The sequence below is a fragment of the Strigops habroptila genome, chromosome 21 (assembly GCF_004027225.2).
Source record: "Strigops habroptila isolate Jane chromosome 21, bStrHab1.2.pri, whole genome shotgun sequence".
In the NCBI taxonomy this organism is placed as follows: domain Eukaryota; kingdom Metazoa; phylum Chordata; class Aves; order Psittaciformes; family Psittacidae; genus Strigops; species Strigops habroptila.
Window position 1 is genome coordinate 1,726,598 of NC_044297.2, and position 21,947 is coordinate 1,748,544.

At 56.4% G+C, this 21,947-nt stretch overlaps 2 protein-coding genes across 3 annotated transcripts; both read right to left on the reverse strand.

The window, feature by feature from the left end:
* Positions 1–67: 67 nt before the first annotated feature.
* On the reverse strand, positions 68–11,776 carry ADD2 (adducin 2). Of its 2 annotated transcripts, none has more exons than XM_030509852.1 (16): positions 11,689–11,776; positions 11,075–11,165; positions 10,214–10,397; positions 9,174–9,312; positions 8,197–8,348; positions 7,430–7,510; positions 7,159–7,308; positions 6,938–7,081; positions 6,749–6,847; positions 5,903–6,079; positions 5,558–5,815; positions 4,674–4,793; positions 4,468–4,557; positions 4,223–4,373; positions 4,035–4,132; positions 68–2,825 (listed from the first exon to the last, which is right to left on the reverse strand). In XM_030509852.1, the coding sequence occupies exons 3-16, from the start codon at positions 10,394–10,396 to the stop codon at positions 2,529–2,531; spliced, it is 2,139 nt and encodes a 712-aa protein (XP_030365712.1). In that variant the 5' UTR covers position 10,397; positions 11,075–11,165; positions 11,689–11,776; the 3' UTR covers positions 68–2,528. The 2 variants fall into 2 exon arrangements, with proteins under 2 accessions (XP_030365712.1, XP_030365711.1); XM_030509851.1 differs by having other exon boundaries at positions 68–2,824; positions 4,025–4,132.
* A 1,813-nt stretch (positions 11,777–13,589) lies between these two features.
* FIGLA (folliculogenesis specific bHLH transcription factor) lies at positions 13,590–15,356 on the reverse strand. The gene is made up of 3 exons (XM_030510280.1): positions 15,129–15,356; positions 13,711–13,863; positions 13,590–13,604 (listed from the first exon to the last, which is right to left on the reverse strand). The coding sequence occupies exons 1-3, from the start codon at positions 15,354–15,356 to the stop codon at positions 13,590–13,592; spliced, it is 396 nt and encodes a 131-aa protein (XP_030366140.1).
* Positions 15,357–21,947: the final 6,591 nt, after the last annotated feature.

Sequence of the window (21,947 nt, forward strand, 5' to 3'; positions counted from 1 at the left end):
CCACCACCTCAGCCCCACAATGGGGCCAGGACCCTCCCTCCGCCGCCCCCCAGAAGCTCCACAGCGCTGGAGGTGCCAAACACGGGGTTTATTTACACACAGCGTTACACAGCGATTGTCAGACACCGGCGGTTGCCCTCCCCTCGGCCCCCAGTGGCAGAGCCGGGGCGCGCAGCCTCCTCTCGGCTTCATTTCGGGGGGTCTTCAGCACCCGCACCCTCGATGGGACCCTTGCGGGGTGCCTGCCAGCCCCAAGCAGCAATAGCCATAGGAACCCCATCATCATCCTCATTTCCCGTGGCCCACGTTGGAACTGGCCTCTCTCCTTCTCAATTAGGGGTGCAGACATGGAGGGTGATGAGCAAAAGGCGCATGGGCAGCAACCGGCACCTCTTGGATCAATGGTTTGCCTCCAGGGACACATTCCCGCTTCCCTGCTTCAAGATTCCTACATCCAGAGCCCAGCCTGGGGCTGGAAGGAGAAGGAAGCAGCAAGCCAATGGCCTGCCTGCTGCAATAGTGGGTAAAACACTGGCAGGGGACAGAGGGAGAGTTATCCAAGTTATCCAAGTTATCCAGAGGATGGAAAGGGCCCAGGGCTGCCCTGACATGTCAATGTAATCCTGTATCTGCTTTCCTCCAGCTAAGCAGCGAGGACCAACATCATGGTGACATCTATTTGAGCCTTCCTCCCTGCTGAAGGCATCAGTGGCTCTTGCTTCCCTACGCTGCATGGGATGCTTAATGCACCCCTGGCTTCCAAATGGGGAAATAAATCCCTGTCTCCTCTAAAATCCCTGGAGAAAGGAATTGCAAAGCCTCTGGGGACAGAGCTTCAGAGATACCGGGGTGTGCGGCAGTGTTATAATGAATCAACCATGGCATCTCGAGAGGCAACGCAGCCATCCCTATGGGGCTTCTGTGGCTTGGGTCATGCAGGGGGGGCAGGCTCGATGCCAGAAGTGGCCACAAAGAGCTTTAGAATCAGTGGCAGTTAACAACACCCCATGGGAAACAGGTACAGAGCATCTCAAAGGCTGATATAAAGCACAGGGCTGGTGCTTGTCCTCATCGATGGTGAATTTGGGAGCTCTGGGTCCTCTCTTTTGATCTCTGGAACTGATGTTTTACTTTTCAACTTACTTGCCCTGCAAGGAAAAACGAACCTGCATTCACAAACCTCCTCCCTTTGACTTTTTGCTCTTCTGGAGGGGAAAATAAAAGCCAAGAGCTGCCTCCCAGCAGCAAAAAGGCTTTGAAAACGTAGTGGTGGCTTTGAAAATGTGGGAATATCAGATTGGGTTGAGAAAACCCACTGCCCATGGATTCTGGGGCTCACCAGCGGACAGGACCCACTGGACACTTGGGCTGTGGCAAGGAAGCCCCGTCCCCATGAAGATGGCAAATCCCTGTGGCTTGTGGGAGAACGGGAGCTGATCCCATTGGTTTTGCCCCCTAAATACCAGCGCTGGAGCAGTGTCAGGGCAAATCATCATCACTGGGTCTTGTCTTCCCTTCAGGCACGGCCGGGAGGTTGGAATGATGGTCATGTCGCTGCATGGAGCGCTGAAGGCGAGGCTGGGTGGGAAGGAAAGACCAGGGAGGAGTTTAACTTGTGCTTGGGATTCCAGAGCTTGGGAAAAGCATGTGGATGGTGTTGGCGTGAGCAGAGACCTGGCACAACCAGCGGCGGGTGCCGGTGTCGTGGTGAAGGGGTGGTGGGGATGGCGGCATCGGCAGTGAATTGGCAGCGTGTGTTCATCCCGAAGTAGCACTTAGTGAGTGAAGTTTTGCTCAGTTTTAATAACACAGACACTTCCCAGAGGCTCTTTTCTTCTCCCTTCTCAGGTGCAGGTCTGGTGGTGGGAAATCCTGCTGCTCTTCCTCATACAGCAAAGACAGAGACAGCAGCACCGGGAGAAGGGGACTCAAAGCGGCTCTCCAGCCCAAGGACAGGAAGATTACGATCCATAAAGGAAAGGCTCACAAGCCCATGGTCGTGGCCTCTCCTTCAGGAAGAGCAATCCCCCCCATTCTGATCCAATTCCCTTGGCAAAGCAGCAAACAATTTTGCCCAGGGGGTGAAGCCAGTGCCATTCCCATGGAGCTTGGAACAAGAAGGTAGAAAAAGAACAACAAAACACCCTTTTCTTCCTCAAACCAAGCGCATCCGAGCTGCGCCCCACGTTTCACGAGGGTGGCTGGGGGACAAACACCCCGAATCCAACCCTCAATCCGTGACTGGGAAAGGGGCTGGTGCCCAGGAAGGAGAAGGGGATGCTCGTGGGAGAAGGGAGATCGCAGCGGGTATTTCCCCAAGCGGCAAACGGGGGCCACAATCTTTCGTAAGCTCAGTGACCGCCTCCAAAAGCGGGTGACAAGGGGACGAGGTGCCTCGTGCCAGGAGTACTCAGAAAACAGCTCGTCTCTGGGCTTTTCAGCTGCAGGAGCCGTCCCTCTCTCTCTTTGGTGCCTCCATCCGGAGAGGTTTCCGGGCCGCCGCTGCGGCGGGAGGCCTCGGAGGACACTCAAGATTCAATCTTTTCCTTCTTTTTGCCTTTTTTCAGGAAAGACGGGGTCCGGAATTTCTTCTTCTTCTTCGAGGGGGATTTGGAGGGGGAACCTTCGGGGGACACGGGGCTGCTGGTCACTGTCTCCTTCTCCTTAGGGGCATCCGTGTCGGTGTTGGCAGGGGAGGTTGTCCGGTCGCCAGCTTTGCTTTCCTCGGTGCTTTGCTCCTCATCCTTCCCATTCACCACTGTTGGTGGCTCCTTCTCAACAGCAGAATCAGCTGGTGCTTGGCCACCATCCTCCTTCTTGTCACCTTGGCAAGGGCAAAGAGGAAAGGTGAGGTTTGGGCAGCAGTTGCCGGCGCTGTGGAGGTTTAAACCCCTCCAACTCGCCAGTTTAACCTGGGCAGGAGCAGGATTTGACCCCTGCGGATAGAGAACACTGGGATTTGATCCCCTCCTGCCTCAGGTGCTGCTTCCCTGAGCTTTTCCCCCCTCCCCGCAGGACAAGCGAGGCGGGATGGAGAGCTGGGAAGAGGCAGGCGGGGAGGGCGGCTGGCTCCATCCCGGCCTCGCCGCTGGAATTAAAGCAGGCAGCAAAGAAAACGAGATAACCCAAGGCATTTCCTTCTGCAAAGCCCTCAGTAGAGCGCTGCTCCCCGCAGGAGCACGGCTGAAACGGGCCACGGAGAGCAAGGGCACCCCGAGCTAGCGGGGAGCGCGGTCACCCGTGTCCCTCCTCCTCAAGGATGGCCTCTCCGTACTTACTACAGTGACAAGTATTCAGAGTCAGAGGTAACTCCTTGGGTGAAAGCCACACGTGGAGGAAAGAGAAAGGAAGACGTTGTGGACACAGACAGACACACAGACACCACGACACACGATGAGAAAGCGAGAAGCCGCGCACTCCCACTGCCCTCCCCTGCGCCCCGAGACCCAACTTGCACTTGGGACCATGTAATAATGGGAATATCACATCCTTAGGCGGTAGGATGAGAGGAAACGGCCTCAAGCTGCACCAGGGGAGGTTTAGATGGAGCTGAGGAACAATTCCTTCCCCAGAGGGTGCTCAGGCATTGGAACAGGCTGCCCAGGGCAGGGCTGGAGTCACCGTCCCTGCAAGCGTTCACACCCCGTGTAGCCGAGGCCCTCAGTGCCATGGGTTAGTGGTGGCCTTGGCAGTGCTGGGTCAATGGTTGGACTTGATGATCTTAAAGCTCTTTTCCAACCTGGTTCATTCTCTTAGGAACGGGATGGAGATGTCCCCTGCACCCAGCAAAGCCACCGATGGATGCTCATGTCCTCCAGATGTGACATTCAAGGCAAGCGATGGCTTTGCTGCCTTTGTGACATGAATCCCCACCAGTGCTGCACCCCGTTAGAGCAGGGAAGGCAAACGGAGACATTTATCTGTGTTTAAGCAGGGTTTGGCTACATCCACCCTCATCCCTCTGCTTCGGTTGCTCACTGCAGACCCCGCTGCTCGTGTCCCCTGGTCCCATGGGCTCACTCACCCTCCGAGGGCTCCGCAGGCGTCGGGGCCGGGCTCTGTGCCGGTGCCGGGCTCTGTGGTGGGGAAGCAGGGGGAGCCTGGCTCTCCTCGGCCACAGCAGCCTTCTCGCCTGCCAATGGAGGCACATGCTGGTCCCGAAGTCCACTGAGTGGAGCCCCAAGTGGGATTTAGGATCAAGGCTCCCCTGTACCCCTCCTACCCTGCAGCTTTTTCCTCTCCACCTCCTGCTTGTACTCCTCCAGCTCCTGGTCCGTCAGCTGGCTGAAGGGGTTGGGGGGCTCTGGCTCTGGAGGGGCTTCATCCCGGGATGCTTCTTTGGCTTCTGCATCTCCCAAATGGCTCTCTGTGGACTGAAGGAGCAGCCCCAGAGCGGTGTTATCCCTGCCAAGGGGTGGAATGCTCTGGGGTGAGGGGACATGGGGCTGGGGATGTGGGGTGACATACAGGGCTGCGGCTGGTCTCAGCGATCACACTGGCCAGTAGCTGGGACTGGGGTCCTGCTGACTTCACGTCCTGGCGGTTTTGCTCCCGGATCTGTGGGTGAGATGCAGAATGAGGATGGGGAAACAGTGTTCTCCCTCCACATGGGTCTGGCAGGACCCCTGCACCCACATCCCAAAGCCTTGGGGGGTTTTGGGCCAGGACCGTACCTTGTTCCTCATCTCCAGCACCTCCTGTGGGTCCGTGTAGAGGGGCACGAACTGGTTGGGGTTCTCAATTCGGATGGGGGTCCCGCTGCTGCCTTTTTCCACCTCGTCTGCTTTCAGCCACTGTGTGTTGCAGAGATAAAACCCCCATAAATACACATCATGAAGGGAGGAGACCCCAATAAATGCACGGAGACCTCAGAGCAGCTTCCAGGGTCTGAAGGGGGATACAAGGGTGCTGGAGAGGGACCTTCATCAGGGACTGGAGCGAAAGGACAAGGGGTGATGGGTTCAAAGTGAAACAGGGGAAGTTCAGGTTGGATAAAAGGCAGAAGCTCTTCCCTGTGAGGGTGCTGAGGCGCTGGCACAGGGTGCCCAGAGAAGCTGTGGCTGCCCCATCCCTGGCAGTGTTCAAGGCCAGGTTGGACACAGGGGCTTGGAGCAACCTGCTCTAGTGGAAGGTGTCCCTGCCCGTGGCAGGGGGCTGGAACTGGATGAGCTTTAGGGTCCTTTCCAACCCAAACCATTCTATGACTCTATAAATGCATCTTGCATAGAGGGGAGACCCTGATAAAGCCCATGGCACTCAGCCCCTTGGGCTGGGGAGGTGGGATTTTCCAATAACTATTATTATGGCAGGGAATAGAAGAAGAAAGTCTGTGTTTAATAAAGGCACCAAAAGAAGCACTTATCACTTCTGAAAGGTATTCCAGAAGGCATTCCCAAGCATTCCTGCACACCAGCTTCTGGTAGCATCCCATCCATCCCCCAATCTACCTATTATTTTAGCGCCCAAAACCCACCCTCCAGCTAATGCCATTCCCTGAGCCAACCCTCTTCCCAAATCAACCCAAACCCCTCCTTGGGCTGCCGCAGCAGCCCCGCACCGTCGTCTTGGTCTTCTGGCTTCCAGCACTGCCCTGCTGCTCCTCAGCCACGTTGACCCTCATGTAGGTGTTGGGGGTGTTGAGCCACCTCGTCTTCTCCTTCTGCTGCTTCTGGGCGTGCTGCCGCAGCGCGGGGACAGGGGCGGCCTCCTCCTCGAACACGAAGGCTGTCACCGTGGCGGGGATCAGCACATCGCTTTTGGGTTTGCTCTTCTCCTGCACGAAGGGGTAGCGGTAGGTGTACCCTGTGCGGTAACCCTGGGGAAAGACAGGGTTGTAAGATAAGGGTTAAAAGACCAAGAGGTGAATGGGGTTGGTTTGGGGGTTTGCTGTGTTCCAGCTCACCAGGTTGTCCAGCATCCTCATCAGGGCTTCGAACTCGTGCTCGCCCAAGCGGCTCTTCTGCATGGGGCCGAAGGTGCTGCCGGCCCAGCGCACGGAGCCCACCTCGTGGGGCCGGTGCTTGGCGCGCTCCAACACGATCAGGTTGTCCGTGCCCCCCGCGCTCGCCAGCGCCGACACCTACGGCACAGCCCCAGGGATGTGCTGCTGATGTGGCTTTTTGGGGGGGAAGCAGTGGGACAGCCCCATGCGCGCCCATGGCACCCACAGCACCCATGGATGCACTGGTGTGCTTCATTCTGGGCACCGTGGTGACGGCAGAGACCTGGCACAGCTCAGTGCATGGTCCCAGGGCATTATGGTGAGAGCAGAGACCTGGCACAGCTCAGTGCATGGTCTTGGAGCACCATGGTGTGATAGCAGAATCATGGACTGGTTTGGGTTGGAAAGGACCTTAAAGCTCATCCAGTTCCAACCCCCTGCTACAGGCAGGGACACCCCACTCCAGAGCGTGCAGAGACCTGGCACAGCTCAGTGCATGGCCTCAGAGCACCATGGTGACAGCAGAGACCTGGCACAGCTCAGTGCATGGCCTCAGAGCACCATGATGACAGCAGAGACCTGGCACAGCTCAGTGCATGGCCTCAGAGCACCATGGTGACAGCAGAGACCTGGCACAGCTCAACACAAGCTCCTGGGGCACGGTGCTGAGGCCGTACACAGCTCAGTGCTTATTCCCATGGGCACGGTGCTGGCAGCTGAGGCCATACACAGCTCAGTGCTTATTCCCATGGGCACAGTGCTGGCAGCTGAGGCCATACACAGCTCGGTGCACGGCCGGGTGCTCACCTGGATCTCACAGGCCGCCTGCAGATGGAAGATGCTGTAGAAGGCCTCCTCGGCGGTGTCACCCAGCGCCAGCACCCCGTGGTTGCGCAGCACCAGGATCTGCGGCACCGAGGAGGGGAACATCAGTGGGACAAGGAGGGTGGGATGGGGACATCCCTTATATACGTGTGCGTGTCCCCATCCCCTCACCTTGCAGGTGGGGCCAAGGCATTTTTGGAGCTCGACCCGATCGGCTTCATCCTCCACCTCCCCTCGGAAGTCAAAGTAGGCGACGTCCCCCAGCAGCAGCGCGGCGCGGGAGATGGGCAGCACACCACAGCGCATGGCCGATACCTGCAGCAGGACATAGTGGGTGACAAACCCCTTCCAGCCCCCCCCAAAACCCACCACATCGCACCCCCATATCTTACTGCAGCCGTGGCCGGTGTGTGCAAGTGGATGATGCAGCGGGTATCGGGGCGGGCGGCGTAGATAGCGGCGTGGAGGCTGAAGCTGCGGGCGTCCGGGGTGAAGTTGGTGCTGCCCTGCTCCACCACGGCCCCCAGCACGTTCACCTTGATCTTGGGGACACATAGAGGGGGCTCAGAGCTCCTTCAGCACCCCAGGTTGTGGGGGTGATGGATAGGGATAACAGGGATGGGGGTGATGGTATAGGGGGAGAGGGATAACAGGGATGCTCACCAGGCTGGCCGCTGTCACCTCGCTGCATGCCAGCCCCTGTGGGGCCACCAAGAAATGCTCCTGTTCCTTGCTGACACGTAGCTGCGATGGGAGAAAGCACGTATGGGTATAAAAGTGGGAAAGAAATCCTAAAATCACCCCAAAAAACCTCACTGCAACCCCCAAAACCTTGCCCTGCCCATAGCCCCCCATAAAACAACCCACTCTGAAAGTCCTTGAACCCACCAAAACGCCACCAAACACTTCTCATCTCCCCAAAAAAGCACCAAATCTCCCCAAACCCACCACCAAACACCTCCCACCTCCCCCAGGAAGCCCATATAGATATAAAAATGTAAAAGTAACCCTCAAATCACCCCCAAAAAACACTGCACCCCCCAAACCTTACCCCGCCTAAAGCCCCCCATAAAAAACCCACCCTGAAAGTCCTCAAATCCACTAAAACCCGCAAATACCTCCCCCAAAAGCCCATATAGATATCAAAATGTAAAAGAAATCTTAAAAACACCCCAAAAAACCACTGCACCCCCCAAACCCAACCTGTCCTGAAAGTTCTCAACCCCCCCACAATGCCACCAAACACCTCCCACACCCCAAAAAAAGCCCCAAATCCCCCCAAAAATAACAATTCCCTCCCAAAACCTTACTCTCCCAAAGCGCCATCAAAACCAACACACCTCAAACCCCCCGAAACCCACCAAATACACCCCAAAAAAGGCCCAACCTCCCCAAAAACCACAATTCCCCCCCATTTTTGGGGTGCTCACGGTGACAGCGGCGTGTCCCAGCTGGGCCCAGCCATAGAGGTCCAGCAGCCGGTGGATGCTGCCCACCTTGCAGCGCATCAGCCGCTCGCCCTTGGCCAGTGCTGGTGCCTCGGGGCCATGCAGGTCATTGATGGGGGTGACAGACGCCAGCCCTGGGGATGTGTCACCCCCAAAGTGAGCAGAGAAGTGGGAAGGGGTTGGTTTGAAACCCCCTTCCCAACCCCAGGATCTTCCCTTGGGGAGTGGAGGGTGATGGAGCTGGGTTTGGAGGTCCCGAAGGTAAAGGGATTCCAAAGGTTTGGGGGATCCCAAAGATTTGGTGGTCCTGAAGGTAAAGGGATTCCAAAGGTTTGGGGGATGCCAAAGATTTGGTGGTCCCAAAGGTTTGGTGGTCCTGAAGGTAAAGGGATTCCAAAGGTTTGGGGGATGCCAAAGATTTGGTGGTCCCAAAGGTTTGGTGGCCCTGAAGGTAAAGGGATTCCAAAGGTTTGGTGGTCCCAAAGGTTAAAGGGATTCCAAAGGTTTAGAGGATGCCAAAGGTTTGGTGGTCGCAAAGGTAAAGGGATTCCAAAGGTTTGGTGATCCCAAAGGCAAAGGGATTCGAAAGGTTTGAGGGTCTCAAAGATTGAAGGGATTCCAAAGGTTTGGAGGATCCCAAGGGTTTGAGGAATGCCAAAGGTTTGGTGGTCCCAAAGGTAAAGGGATTCCAAAGGTTTCGTGGTCCCAAAGGTTTGGGGGATGCCAAAGGTTTTAGGAGATCCCAGGGTTTTGGAAGAGGCTACTTGGGGTCTGCAGAGTGACCCCACTTTGTCCCTGTGGGCCTCGATCCTCTCCCTCCACCCTCATCCCTCTCTACTAGAAATGAGAACATGGAGCCCTAGGGGGTGTTTTCTCACCTCCAAGCCCATAAATTAAGGAAACCACTCAAGAATGTCACCAAATTGTTCCATTTTCCCCCAAAAAGCTGCTGGCCGTACCCATGGGGGAGGTGGGGAGGACGGCAGGGGACGTGGTGGCCATGAAGTCAGCGATCTGCCGCAGGGCCCATATGTGGGACGAGTTGTTCCCCTTCTTCATCTGCTCCTGGATGAGGCTCTCCAGCTCCTCCCTGAAAGACTGTGGCACCCCGGCCCCAGCGGTGTCACCTCCCCGTCACCGCAGGGATGTGGTGACCAAACAGGGACCATCCGGTGGCACCAGGGTGAGGGCACCACCAGATCAGTGGTGGCAGCATCATTGGCTTGGTGGCACCATGGTGGTGGCATCACCAGCTTGGTGACAGTCACATCACTTGATGGCATGGTGGCAGTGCCACCACTGACCACTCAGTGACAGCAGACCCATGGCTTGGTGGCAGTGACATTGCCAGCTTGGTGGCACTGGAACATAGCCCCATCCAACACATGGTGGCATTTGCTTGGGACAGGAGGGATGGGGTTTGGGGACAAAGAGGGATGGTGTTAGGGGACAAGGAGGGACAGGGGCAGGAAGAACAAGATTGGGGACAGGAGGGGTGGGGTTTGGGGGCATAGGATAGATGGGATTTGGGGGCACAGGAGGGATGGGATTTGGGGACAGGAGGGATTGTGTTGGGGGACAAGGAGGGATAGGATTTGGGGACAAGGATGGACAGGGGCAGGAGGAACAACGTTGGGGACAGAAGGGATGGGGTTTAGGCACAGGAAGGATGGGATTTGGGGACAAGTAGGGACAGGTTTAGGACAGGAGGGACATGGTTTGGGGACAGTAGGGACAGGGTTTGGGGGCACAGGAGGGATGGGGTTGGGGGACAAGGAGGGATAGGATTTGGGGACAAGGAGGGATGGGGTTTGGGCATAGGAAGGAAAGGGTTTGAGGACAGGAGGAAAGGGGTTTGGGGATAATGAGGGATAGGATTTGGGGGACAGGAGGGATGGGTTTTGGGGATAAGGAGGGATAGGATTTGAAGCACAGGAGGGATGGGGTTTGGGGACAAGGAAGAATAGGGTTGGGGACCCTGAGAGGTGCCACCCCTCACCGGGCTCTGCAGGATCATGGTGACCCTCTTCTTCTGCTCCATCATGTTGAAGTCCTGCCTCAGGTCCGCTGCCATGTTCCGTGCTCGCAGGTACTCGGGGTCCTCCTCGGCCAAGCTCTCCAGGTAGCGGGGCCCGGGGCCGGGGGGCTCGGGCAGGGGCTCGGGGCTGGCCACCGAGCTCATCCTGCCGTGGGGATGGACAGACCCACGGACACGGTCAGCGCCAGCGCCCTCGGCCCCTCCGCAGATACAGATTGTGAAGCAACCACCGAAGATACCCCCAAGCTGCACGTTAGAGATAAGCCCCATCCAGCCTCCGCCCTGCCCGCAGGGACAACCCATCCGTGTGACGAGTTGGGGACACGATGGGGGGGGGGGGCCTGCGCCATCCAAATCACCCCCCCAAAGAAGCAGCGGCTGAGAACGGGCAGCTCGGTGCACTGATGGCAGCAGCGCCAATGGCATCCGTCTCTGGGGATGCTCCCAATCGGGGCCATGCTCCATTGGGGATCGATGCCACGGTGCCACTGCACATGCTGGGGACCGAGCCCTGCCGTGGTGAACCCCATAACACCAACACTGACCCCCCCCCCGTAAAGTCTTCAATGAGGTGTTTTGGGGGTGCTGCTGCACCAAAATACAGGGTAAATAGACCCAAATACAAGGCACTGCTCGCCCCCCAAAATAGGGGGTGCACAGGTTGTCCAGACCTGAGCTGCTCCCCCAAATCCCAGAGGAACCCCCAAACAGAACATCCCCCCCTCCCCATCGCTCAGTGCTTTCCTCAATGCAAAAGCAGAGTCCTCCACATCCCCCGCAGCCCCCCATGTCTCCCCCCAGCTTTGCTGCTCCGATACCAACCTGGCTCACAGGGAAGCAGGGAACCTTTTCCAGGCTAGAATTCCAAGGGAGGGTCCCCACCGAAGTGCGAACGTCAGGCGGTGGCAGGATCCTGAGCATCCCAGCAGGAATTCCCCCCCCACAAAGGAGAAGGAGGAAGAGCAAAGGGGTCTCTAAGGGCCCCCCCGCATCACTGTGTGCTGGGGATAGGGGGGGATAAACGACACCCCCATGCTCCCACCCCCCCCATCCATCCATCCATCCATCCATCCATCCAGCATTCCCGGCCGCCTCCGCCCTCGCCGCACCCAGCGCCGCTGCGGCAGCCGCAGGGATGGCGGATGAGGATGGAAAACAGGGAATTTTCCTTGTTTTGGGAGCAACATCGCACCCCCCGTGGATGGGGATTGAAGGGGGAAAAGGGGGGAATCGGTACCCACCGCCCGCAGAGGATAAAGGCCGGGGAAAGGGGGGGGGGAATAGACGCAGCCCCCCCAAACCTGCATGCAGCCTGCTTAAGGGGGGTGAGAAGAGAAGGGAAAGGGAAGAGGGGGGGTCACCCACTTTGTTGTTCCCCCCCAAAACCCTCCCATGGAAGGGGAAGCTGCGGCCGGGAGGATGCTGCCATCACCCACCTCCTCCTCAGAGCATCCTCCTCCTCCTCAGAGCATCCTGACAAAGGGCCCCCCCCCCGCGCAGGTCCAGCTCCTTCTGCCAACACGCTCCGCCCCATAGAGGGGGGGGAGAACCCATGGACCCCCCCCGGGACACCCACCGAGTGCAAATAAACCCGGTGGGAAGCACACAGAAGCAGCAGAGACACCCCCAAGATCCTCTTTTATTATGAGATGGTGAATTGGGAGTTCTATTAAATAACGGGGGGGGTGGAAGGAACAGTGCTGCTAATTGCTAATTACATTTACATAAAGCTATTAATTACAGCTCTGGCCTCACCATCGTGGTTTAGGGGTAATGGACCCCCCCTGTTTTTGGGGACAGGCAGGTTGAGGGGTGGTGTGATGGGATGTGGGGCTGGATCCGGCCATGGGACAGGAGCCAGCCCCCAAAAGAAGTGCTGGAGCATCGAACTTGGTGTCACACTAGGTCCCTCGCAGGTCTCTGCAGGACATTCCAGGTTTTTTAGGGATTGGCTGGAAAAACCTTCAAAAACAACCCCCCAGAACGCAAGTTTTTGCTCATTTGGAATATTTTGGGGCATCAAAGCTCATTTGAAGCAACCCCAGCTTGTGTTGATATAAAGCAGAGGCTCCCCAAACCCTGAGCTCAAGGGAGCGAGCTCCCTGCAAGGCTCATGGGTGCCCCCAGCTGCATACAGGGTGTCCCCATCCCATCCTGTCCCCCCCTTGGGTGCACCCAACCCCATCACCCTTAGCTGGGGTGACCCCAACATAACAGCCAGGGTGACCCCCCCAACCCAACAGCCAGGCCTGACCCCCAACTCACCAGCTCCCCACTCTCCTGTGGCAGCCCAGGGTTGGGGGGCAGCCCAGGGGCACCCCATGGGCATGGGGGGGCACTGCCAGACCCAGTCCCAGAGGTGTCACCCAGCTTCTGCTCAGCATCAGCTTCCTGCTGGTGTGAGAAGGGGGAGAAAACACACTGAAACTGGGGTGTCATGTCCCGCCCCCCCAGTCCTTGTGCTCTGAGAAGCTGCTGCAGAGGTGCCTCTGCCATCCAGAGGGACATTGACAGGCTTTAGAGGTGCCCAATGCCAAACTCATGGAGCTCAACAAGGCCAAGGCAAGGTCCTGCCCCTGGGTCAGGGCAATCCCAGGCACAGCTACAAGTTGGGTGGAGAAGTGATTCAGAGCAGCCTGAGGAGAAGAACTTGAGGGTGTTGGGTGAGGAGAAGCTCCCCATGACCCGGCTTCAGTGTGTGCTTGAGCCCAGAACCCCCTCGTGTGCTGGGCTGCACCCCCCGAGCATGAGCAGCAGGTCAGGGAGGGAATCCTGCCCCTCTGCTCTCATGAGACCCCCCCTGCAGCACCGTGTGCAGGGCTGGTGTCCCCAACATAAGGACATGGAGCTGTTGGAGCAAGTCCAGAGGAGGCCACGAGGATGCTCAGGGGCTGGAGCAGCTCCCGTATGGAGACAGGCTGAGAACATTGGGGATGTTCAGCCTGGAGAAGAGAAGCTGCGTGGAGACCTCAGAGCAGCTTCCAGTGTCTGAAGGGGGCTACAAGGATGCTGGAGAGGGACCTTCATCAGGGACTAGAGCGATAGGACAAGGGGTGATGGGTTCAAACTGAAACAGGGGAAGTTCAGGTTGGAGATAAGGCAGAAGTTGTTCCCTGTGAGGGTGCTGAGGCGCTGGCACAGGGTGCCCAGAGAAGCTGTGGCTGCCCCATCCCTGGCAGTGTTCAAGGCCAGGTTGGACACAGGGGCTTGGAGCAACCTGCTCTAGTGGAAGGTGTCCCTGCCCATGGCAGGATGATTTAAGGTCCTTTCCAACCCAAACCATTCCATGAGTCTATGAGAACCCCCCTGGAATAATAAATCCATTTACTCTACCATTTCAATCAATTGCAACCTGCAAAATGTCAAGCAAGGAACTTCCTCTCACCCCCCAAACCCACACACATATTGGAGGAAGGTTTAGGGCAGAGAGTCCCTATGTTGGGGTGACCATCCCTTACCTTCAGGCCCCCCGTTTCCTCCAGCACCAGCCGCAGGAGGCGGATGTACTCGGTGGCTGCTTTCAGGGTGTCCACTTTGCTGGGCTTGCGGTCGCGGGGGACCAGGGGCACCAGCGCCTTCAGCTTCGAGAAGCCGCTGTTCAGGTTCTTGATCTGCCGGGAGGAGACAAAGAGAGTGACACCCCAATGGGATACACAGGGAGGGACCCCAAGGTTAAACTGGGCAACCCTCAGGATGAAGGTGGGGACCCTAGAATTAAACTAGATCCTCCTAGGATTAAATCGGAACCCCCAAAACTAAGCCATGTGCTCCTAGGATTAAACTGGGCCCCCCAAAATGGAGCCATGTGCTCCCAGGATTAAACTGAGCCCCCCAAAATTAAGCCATGTGCTTTTAGGATTAAATAGAGCCCCCTGAGATTAACCCAGGCCCTCCTAGGGTGAAACTAGGCCCCCCAGAATTAAACCAGGGCCTGTGTTAATTTGAGGGGTCCTGGTTTAATCCTGGGTGACCTAGTTTAACCCTTATAGAGCCCAGTTTAATCCTGAGGGGACCAGGTTTAATCCTGGGAGGTTCTGGCTTACTCTGGGAGAGAGCTGGTTTAATCCAAGGAGGGCTTGGTTTAATCTTGGGGGGCCTCCTAGGATTAAATCAGCTCCGCCTCAGGATTAAACTGGGCACCCCAGGATTAAACCAGGGCCCCCTAGGATCAAACCAGCTCCCTCCCAAATTAAACCAGGTCCTGTTAGGATTAAACCAGGCCCCCCAAGATTAAACCAAGCCCTCCTAGGATTAAACCAGATCCTTCTAAATTAAACCAGAAACTTCTGGGATTATACCTGGACCCCTCAGGATTAAATTGAGCTCCCCAGGATTAAACTGGGCTCTGTAAGTGTTAAACTAGATCCCTCAGGATTAAACCAGGCCCCCTCCAAATTAAGACAGGCCCTCTTAGGGTCAAACCAGGCCCCCCAAGTTTAAACCAAGCCCTCCTGGGATTAAACCAGCTCCCTCCCAAATTAAACCAGAACCTCCCAGGATTAAACCTGGACCCCTCAGGATTAAACTGGGCTCTATAAGGGTTAAACTATGTCCCCCAAGATTAAACCAGGATCCCCCTAAATTAACACAGGCCCTTGTAGGATCAAACCAGGCCCCCCAAGGTTGACCTGGGCTCTCCTAGGAGTAAACCAACCCCCCCAAAGATTAAACCAGGTCCTTTTAGGATTAAACTAGCCCCCCCCATATTAAACCATGCACCCCAAAAGCAGAGGCAAAGACACCCCCTTGTTAGTGACCCACAGCAAAGCGGCCTTAGGCCAACACTACTGAGTGACCCCATCCCGAGCAGCCAGGGGGTGACCCGGGTACCACCATCACCCGCAGCCCCCCCCCATGACTTTTGGGGGTCCCTCACCCTCTCCCGCTCCTTGGCATTGGCCAACTGCCGCCTCTCCAGCATGTCCTCGGGGTTCCCGGCCGGCTCGTAGCCCCCGGCCGGCTGCTTGCGCAGGCGGGCGATGGTGGCGGCGCAGGGCAAGGGGCCATAGCGCTGCCTCAGCACCCGCTCCAGCACCTCCGGGGCAGGGGTGGGCAGCAGGACCCCGAGCGCCAGCTGCACCCCGGCTCCACCGGCCTCCTCCATAGGCAGGGATGGAGCAGACCCTGCGCAGGGGTGAAGTGCTTGGAAATGGGTCCTTAAATACCCAACGAGCTGCAGGTGGGGCTCAGCGCAGCCTAACGGGCAGGCCTGGGTGGGCCTCAGTTTCCCCACTCAGTGGCCAAGCCCCCAGGGTCAGTGGCCACAAAGTCTTCATTATAGAATGGTTTGGGTTGAAAAAGGGCCTTTAGATCATCCAGTTCCAAGCCCCAAAAGGGACCTAAAACCATCCCCAGGAGCATAAAGGGGATCCTTATGGGGAACAAGGCTTGATGCCCTGGGCATAGGCAGCCAATGTTGCCCCATAGGGAGAAACAGGGGTTGGTTTGGGGGGGTTCTTGTGTCCCTAAAAGCATGTGGGACTCAGTGGCCAAGCCCCCAGGGTCAGTGGTCACAAAGTCTTCATCATAGAATGGTTTGGGTTGGAAAGGACCTTTAGATCATCGAGTTCTGACCCCCAAAAGGGACCTAAAACCAACCCCAGGAGCATAAGGGGGAGCCTTGTGTGAGCCAAGGCTTGATGCCCTGGGGATGGGCAGCCGGTATTGCCCCATAGGGAGAAACAAGGGTTGTTTTTTTCGGGGTTCTTGTGTCCCTAAAAGCGTGTGGGACTCAGTGGCCAAGCCCCCAGGGTCAGTGGCCATAAAGTCTTCATCATAGAATGGTTTGGGTTAGAATGGAAAGGATCTTCAGATCAGCCAGTTCCAAGCCCCAAAAGGGACCTAAAACCAACCCCAGGAGCATAAAGGGGATCCTTATGGGGGACAAGGCTTGATGCCCTGGGCATAGGCAGCCAATGTTGCCCCACAGGGGCAAACAGGGATTGGTTTGGGGGGTTCTCCTGTCCCTAAAAGTGTGGGACTCAGTGGCCAAGCCCCAGAGTTAGTAGTCACAAAGGCTTGATCATAGAATAGTTTGGGTTGGAAAGGCCCTTTAGATCTTACAGATCCAAGGCCAAAAAGGGACCTAAAACCACCCCCAGAAGCATAAAGGAGAGCCTTGTGGGGGACAAGACTTGATGCTCTGGGGATGGGCAGCCAGTGTTGCCCCATAGGGGCAAACAGGGCTTGGTTTGGGGGGGTTCTTGTGTCCCTAAAAACATGAGAAGGCTCTTTAGGATGTGGAAAAGGGAAATACGAGGGTTTAATACCAGCGAGGGTGTTTCGGTAGGTGGCACTATTAGTCCTCATGATGCTGGAAACCAGAGGGCGGCTGGAAAAAGGGGCAAATTCCGCTTTTCCCATCAAAACTGAGGCCAGCGGTGACACTGGGTTAGTCACTATGGGGAGAACCTCACCCCAAGCCCTTCCTTGGGGTGGTCTCCCCCTCTCCAAACACCCCCCCATCCTCCTCTCCAGTGTTTTCATGGGGAAAAGCCCCCCAAGGTGCCTCACCCCACTTTTTCCAGGGGGTCTGGGGGCTGTGTGGGGAGCGGGCGCCCCATGGGGTGTATTGAGGGACATGGAAGTGTTCCCCCATGCAGGCTGTGGTCGCTGTGCCTCAGTTTCCCCAAACCTGAAAGCACATGATTGCACTGAAAACCATCCCCAGATCCTGCCAAACTGCAAAAACATCCACAAATAAGCCCCAAAATGAGCCTCGGAGATGCCTGGAAGGAAACGAGCTTTTATTAGAACTTCAGAAACCCCAATTTTCCCCTCTTTAATGCTCCATAATGAGCTTCCCCATCCCGCAGCCAGATCTGGATAATCACATTATTACTGCCCTCCTCGGGAGGAGGGGAGCTTATAGATTAATCCAAGGGGAGGTGGGTTTAAAGCCATCCCAAAAAGAAGGTCTTATTCGAAGGTGGAAGTATCCAAGGGGGAATTAGGGCTGCCAAAATTCCCACCTCCCAGCAGCTGGGGTGTGTTCCCTTCCCCGTGTTTAATAGCTGGGAAAACTGCCCCAAATTGGGTGTTTGTAGATGAAAAATCAAAAGGAAAATAGGAAGTAGGGAGGAGGATGATGAGGGGTTTGGGGGATGCTTGTGCAAATGGGATTAGCAGGAATCTCACCCCACTGGGAAGCAAGAAGACCTGGGGGGCATCATTATTAGGGGTTGGGGTTATTAGGGATTATGTTTATTAGGGGTCATTAGTTATTAGGGGTCACACTCATTAGGGGTTATGGCTACTAGAGGTCAGGGTTATTAGGGGTTGGGGTTATTAAGGGCCATGTCTTTTGGGGGATGGTCAGGGTTATTAGGGGTCAGGGTTATAAGGGACCATGTTTTTTAGGGGAGTCAGGGTTACGAGGGGTCAGGGTTATTAGGTTATTAGGGACCATGTTTTTGGGGGGTCACAGTTATTAGGGACTGGGGTTATTAGGGGTCATGGTTATTAGGGACCATGTTTTCAGGGGTCACAGTTTTTAGGGGTTCTGCTTATTAGGGACCATGTTTTTGGGGTTCTTGTCTTTTAGGCTTCTCAATTATTAGGGGTCATGGTTTTCTCCTGGTTGCAGTTGTTAGGGCTCAGATTTATCAGCCCCTGCTCGCACCTGCAGCTGATGGAGTGCTCTGAAGCCACACAGGGTTTATTTTCATTTCCTCCCCTATTTCTGCTGCTGCTGGCCCGGGACACAGCTTCCTAAATATAGCAGCAGCCTCACGGAGCCAGCATGATCCATGGAAAGCAGAAGTGAAAGGCCCAACGTGTCCCAGCACTCCTGCAGCAGCGAAGCCTCTTTTGGACAACAGTTTGAGTCCCCCCAACCAACCTAGGCTTAGGGTATCCCCAGGATTGATGAGTTTTAGGGGATTCATCCTGATTTCCTCCCCACCGTGGTCACAGCCTGCTTTGCTGCAGGCCAGGCATCCTTCTCACCTTGAGCTTGGGAAGCATCCAGGCCTGAATTCCTAGAAAACAGCAGCCTGGGGGTGGTTTGCCTGTGGGGAACGCTTCAGGCTGAGGCTGTTTTCCAGCACTTTAGGCTCAAACGTGTCCAGTTATACCTTTCATTTTCCCCGTTCTGAAACAAGAGCCAGGTTTGGATCCCAATTCCCTGACACTGATTGCTGTCCCCAGGATGCTCCCGGAAGCTCTGTGGCTCCATCCCATTGGCTTCCCCTTATCCCACCCAGCTGGCAACACCGATGCTCCTTCAGGATCTGACATTTGCTGTTATCATGAGACTGGAAAAATTCCCCGGCGGTTTCTAGTTACTGGAGCAGGGAAGGTCAGGGAAGAGGGCTGGGTTGGGGCCGGATCCTGGCATGGGGCAGCTGTTGACATGTGATTAAGCCCAATCTTTGCTGGCTCAGCCCCAGGCGTCTCGGAAGCAGCCGGCCCCTGCCGGAGCTGCCGGCCTCATGCCGGATCCGTGATGTGCTGCTGCTTGGATCCCGGCCACCCATGGGGAGAGCCTTAAAAAGCACTTGGAGCTGCTTTATGGAGTGGTGGCTTCACCTCTGGCCTCGGCAGGGCAAGGGCAGTGTTTGCACCTCTCCCTCCTCCTCCTTTTCCTGGCAAATCATAGAATCATGGAAAAGAGCTTTAAGCTCATCGAGTCCAACCATTCCCCAGCACTGCCAAGGCCACCACTAACCCATGGCACTGAGGGCCTCGGCTACACGGGGTGTGAACACTTCCATGGACAGTGATTCCACCACTGTTCCAATGCCTGTTCCAATGTGTCCCAAGACACGCGCTCTCCAGGAGGACTGCACCCAGGCATTGTTTGAGGCAAGGATTCCTCACTGCGCTGCCACTGACTTAGCAGATCCCAGTCTCTGAGCTCGCTGAGGACTGTCATTGGGACCACTCATCCCACTTCCAACGGGTGCCCGGGGCCAGGGTTCACAGTGGCTGGTGTGGGAAATGCCATATAACCATCGAGGCCTCCTTAAAAGCTTTTATCCCACTATTAAAGCCATAAAATCATCTCTTCACCCACCATCAGCGCTGCTGGTATCTGCGTCTCCTGAATGTCTTATCCTAGTACAACATCACCACGCTCCAGCGGGAGGCAGAGCGCTCTGACTTGGCCAAGTTTTCCTGGCTGTTTGAGCCAGAAATGGGAAAATATATTGGAGAGGGAAAGTCCAGAGGCTGCTTTCACACCCAGCCATAGGGTTAACGCTGTGGGAGCTGCAGCTGAGTAGGTTCCAAGGGGTATCCCAGCGGGAATCACCATCCTGCTCTCATCCCAGCTGGCTGCTCCTCTGCCTCCTCTTTATAAAGCAGGAGGTGCTGTGCTGGGAATGGTCCCTGGCCACCCACCGAGGTCCCCAAGGGGGTCCCACATTGGAAAGGGCAGGTCTTGCCCCTGCCATGTGCTGAATTATACATGAGGCAGGAGGGACAATGACGGGGTTTATCCGGTGCCTGCCGCAATGAGGATTTCGGGAGGGTGGGAATGGCTGAGAGGTGGGGATCAGCATCACATTGACCCCATGATGGTAGGAGAAGGAGCAACCCTGGCTTAATTACATATAAATAATAGTTAAAGTCCTGCTGGGACTGATGGGGGGAGCAAATACCTGCCAGGACACACCGCAATGCCCCTGACCCCCATCTCCCCAACACATCTCCCACCACCCAGCGCCTGTGGGTCACTTTATTCTCCCTTTCCTGGAGATTCCCAGCGCGGACGTGCCAGGAGGAGGATTGTGAAGCTGCCGGTGCCAAGGGCTCTGTGACATTTCCTGCACGCCGGCAGCAATAGGAGCAGGGACAGAACAAAGGTGGCTCTGTCCTTCCCTGCTTGAAGAAGTCTATTTGTCAAAGCCAGCAGCCGGCGGAGGGAGGATCCCAGCCTGGAGCAGCCAGAGCTTTCCCTGTCCAGCACAGGAATTTCTGGAGATAAAAGGAATTTTTTTGGAGATAAAAGAGGAGGTTTTGGAGATAAAAGAAGTTTCTGTCAGCTGAAGGTGTTGCCAAACCCATGGTGTGAGCAGAGCGGCTCATGGCTCGGCTGCCATAGGGGTCAGGATTAGTCCTGGGATGTCTCTGTCAGCCATGTGCCCTAGGGATGGGGATGAGATGGGGACAGGGGTGGGGATGGGGCTGGGAAAGGGATGGGGATGCGATAAGGACAGGGATGGGAACAGGGATGGGATGAGGAGGAGACTGGGACAGGGACCAAGACAGGGATGGTGGCAGGGATGGGACTGAGAACAGGGACAAGGATGGGATGGGGATGGGAATGGGACTGGGACAAGGACCATGATGGGGACAGCGATTGGATGGGAATGGAGATGGAACTGGGACAGGGACCAAGGTGACGACAGGGATGGGATGGGACAGGGCCAGGAATGGGATAGGGGATGGGGACAGGGATGGGATGAGGCTGGAGACAGGGATGGGATAAGGATATAGTCCAGGATGGGGACAGGGATGTCATGGGGCTGGGGACAGGGGTGGGATAGGGAGCAGGATGGGGACAGGGCTGGGACTGGGGCTCATCTCTGCCTCGGTCTCCCCTTGCAAGGGGAAGGTGCTGAACTCAGAGGCCAGACTAAGATTTAGGGCTGGGTTGAACCTTCAGCACATGCAGGAGGTGCCCGAGCGCGGGGCGGGAGAGATGCTGCTGCCCCCAAACCTGAGCCCTGTCCCTTCTCTCGAGCCCCCATCCTGTCCCAGCCGCCTGTGGCAGGGAACCGTGGGGCTGCAGCTCTGTCCCCCTCCTTCCCCATGGCGCTTCTGCCCTGCCTGCCCCAGATAAGGGCTCCGGGGCTCCGTGCCAGTGCTCCGGCCCCGCGAGCCGGATAATCTCCACTTGACAGAAGGAAGAAGTGCATCAACCTTAAACCTCTTTGCTTGGCGGTGGGGAGAGGGGACTCGCATGCCCACGGTCACACAGGGACAAAGCCACGGGGCTCCCCGCTCCCACAGCAGCTCTTCCTCATTGATTTTTACCCCCCATCAAGGTGTTTGGGGGTTCTCCAAGGCTCCCAAAGCTCTGCATAAGCGGAGGAGCCACCATCACTGCGCCAGATGCCTGCAGATCCCGATTAAGCCAGATAAGAGCCATGTGTGTGGCCACATGTTCCTGCCTCATGTACACATGCACGTGCACCACGCACATGTGCACACGCATGATATCTGCTGTCCATGTGTGTTACCAGGATTGGGGATGTACGGACCCAGCACAGCTTGGAGCTTCCAAACTCCCCATTGCAAACGCATCCATCCTGCCCCAGCATTAATTTCCTCATTTATTTCCCAATCCTAGGAAAAAGGAGAGAGGATTCATCAATAAAACTGCCTGCACATTGTGGGGGTCACCCATGAGCTGGTCCATGAGCCGGCTGCTATTTCTTGCCATGCAAAGGGATGCTCCATGAGGGGTGTTGGTGATGGTGACACCGTGCAGAGTGGGTACCCAACCCCACCAGCACCACACACGTAGCATCACATCCCAGGCAGCTCAGTCGTGCTCATCCCACGGCTCCGGGATTACACCAGTGCTGCTAAAATCCCATATTTATCCCCAGCGCCCAGCCAATGACAGGCAGGGACCTTCCTCCGCAGGGATCAGAGATGATAAAACTCTCCCAGTCCCAGCAAACCATCTCGGATGCTCCAAGGATGATGTTCGAGCACGCAGCAGACGGGATGGATGGCAAGAGCT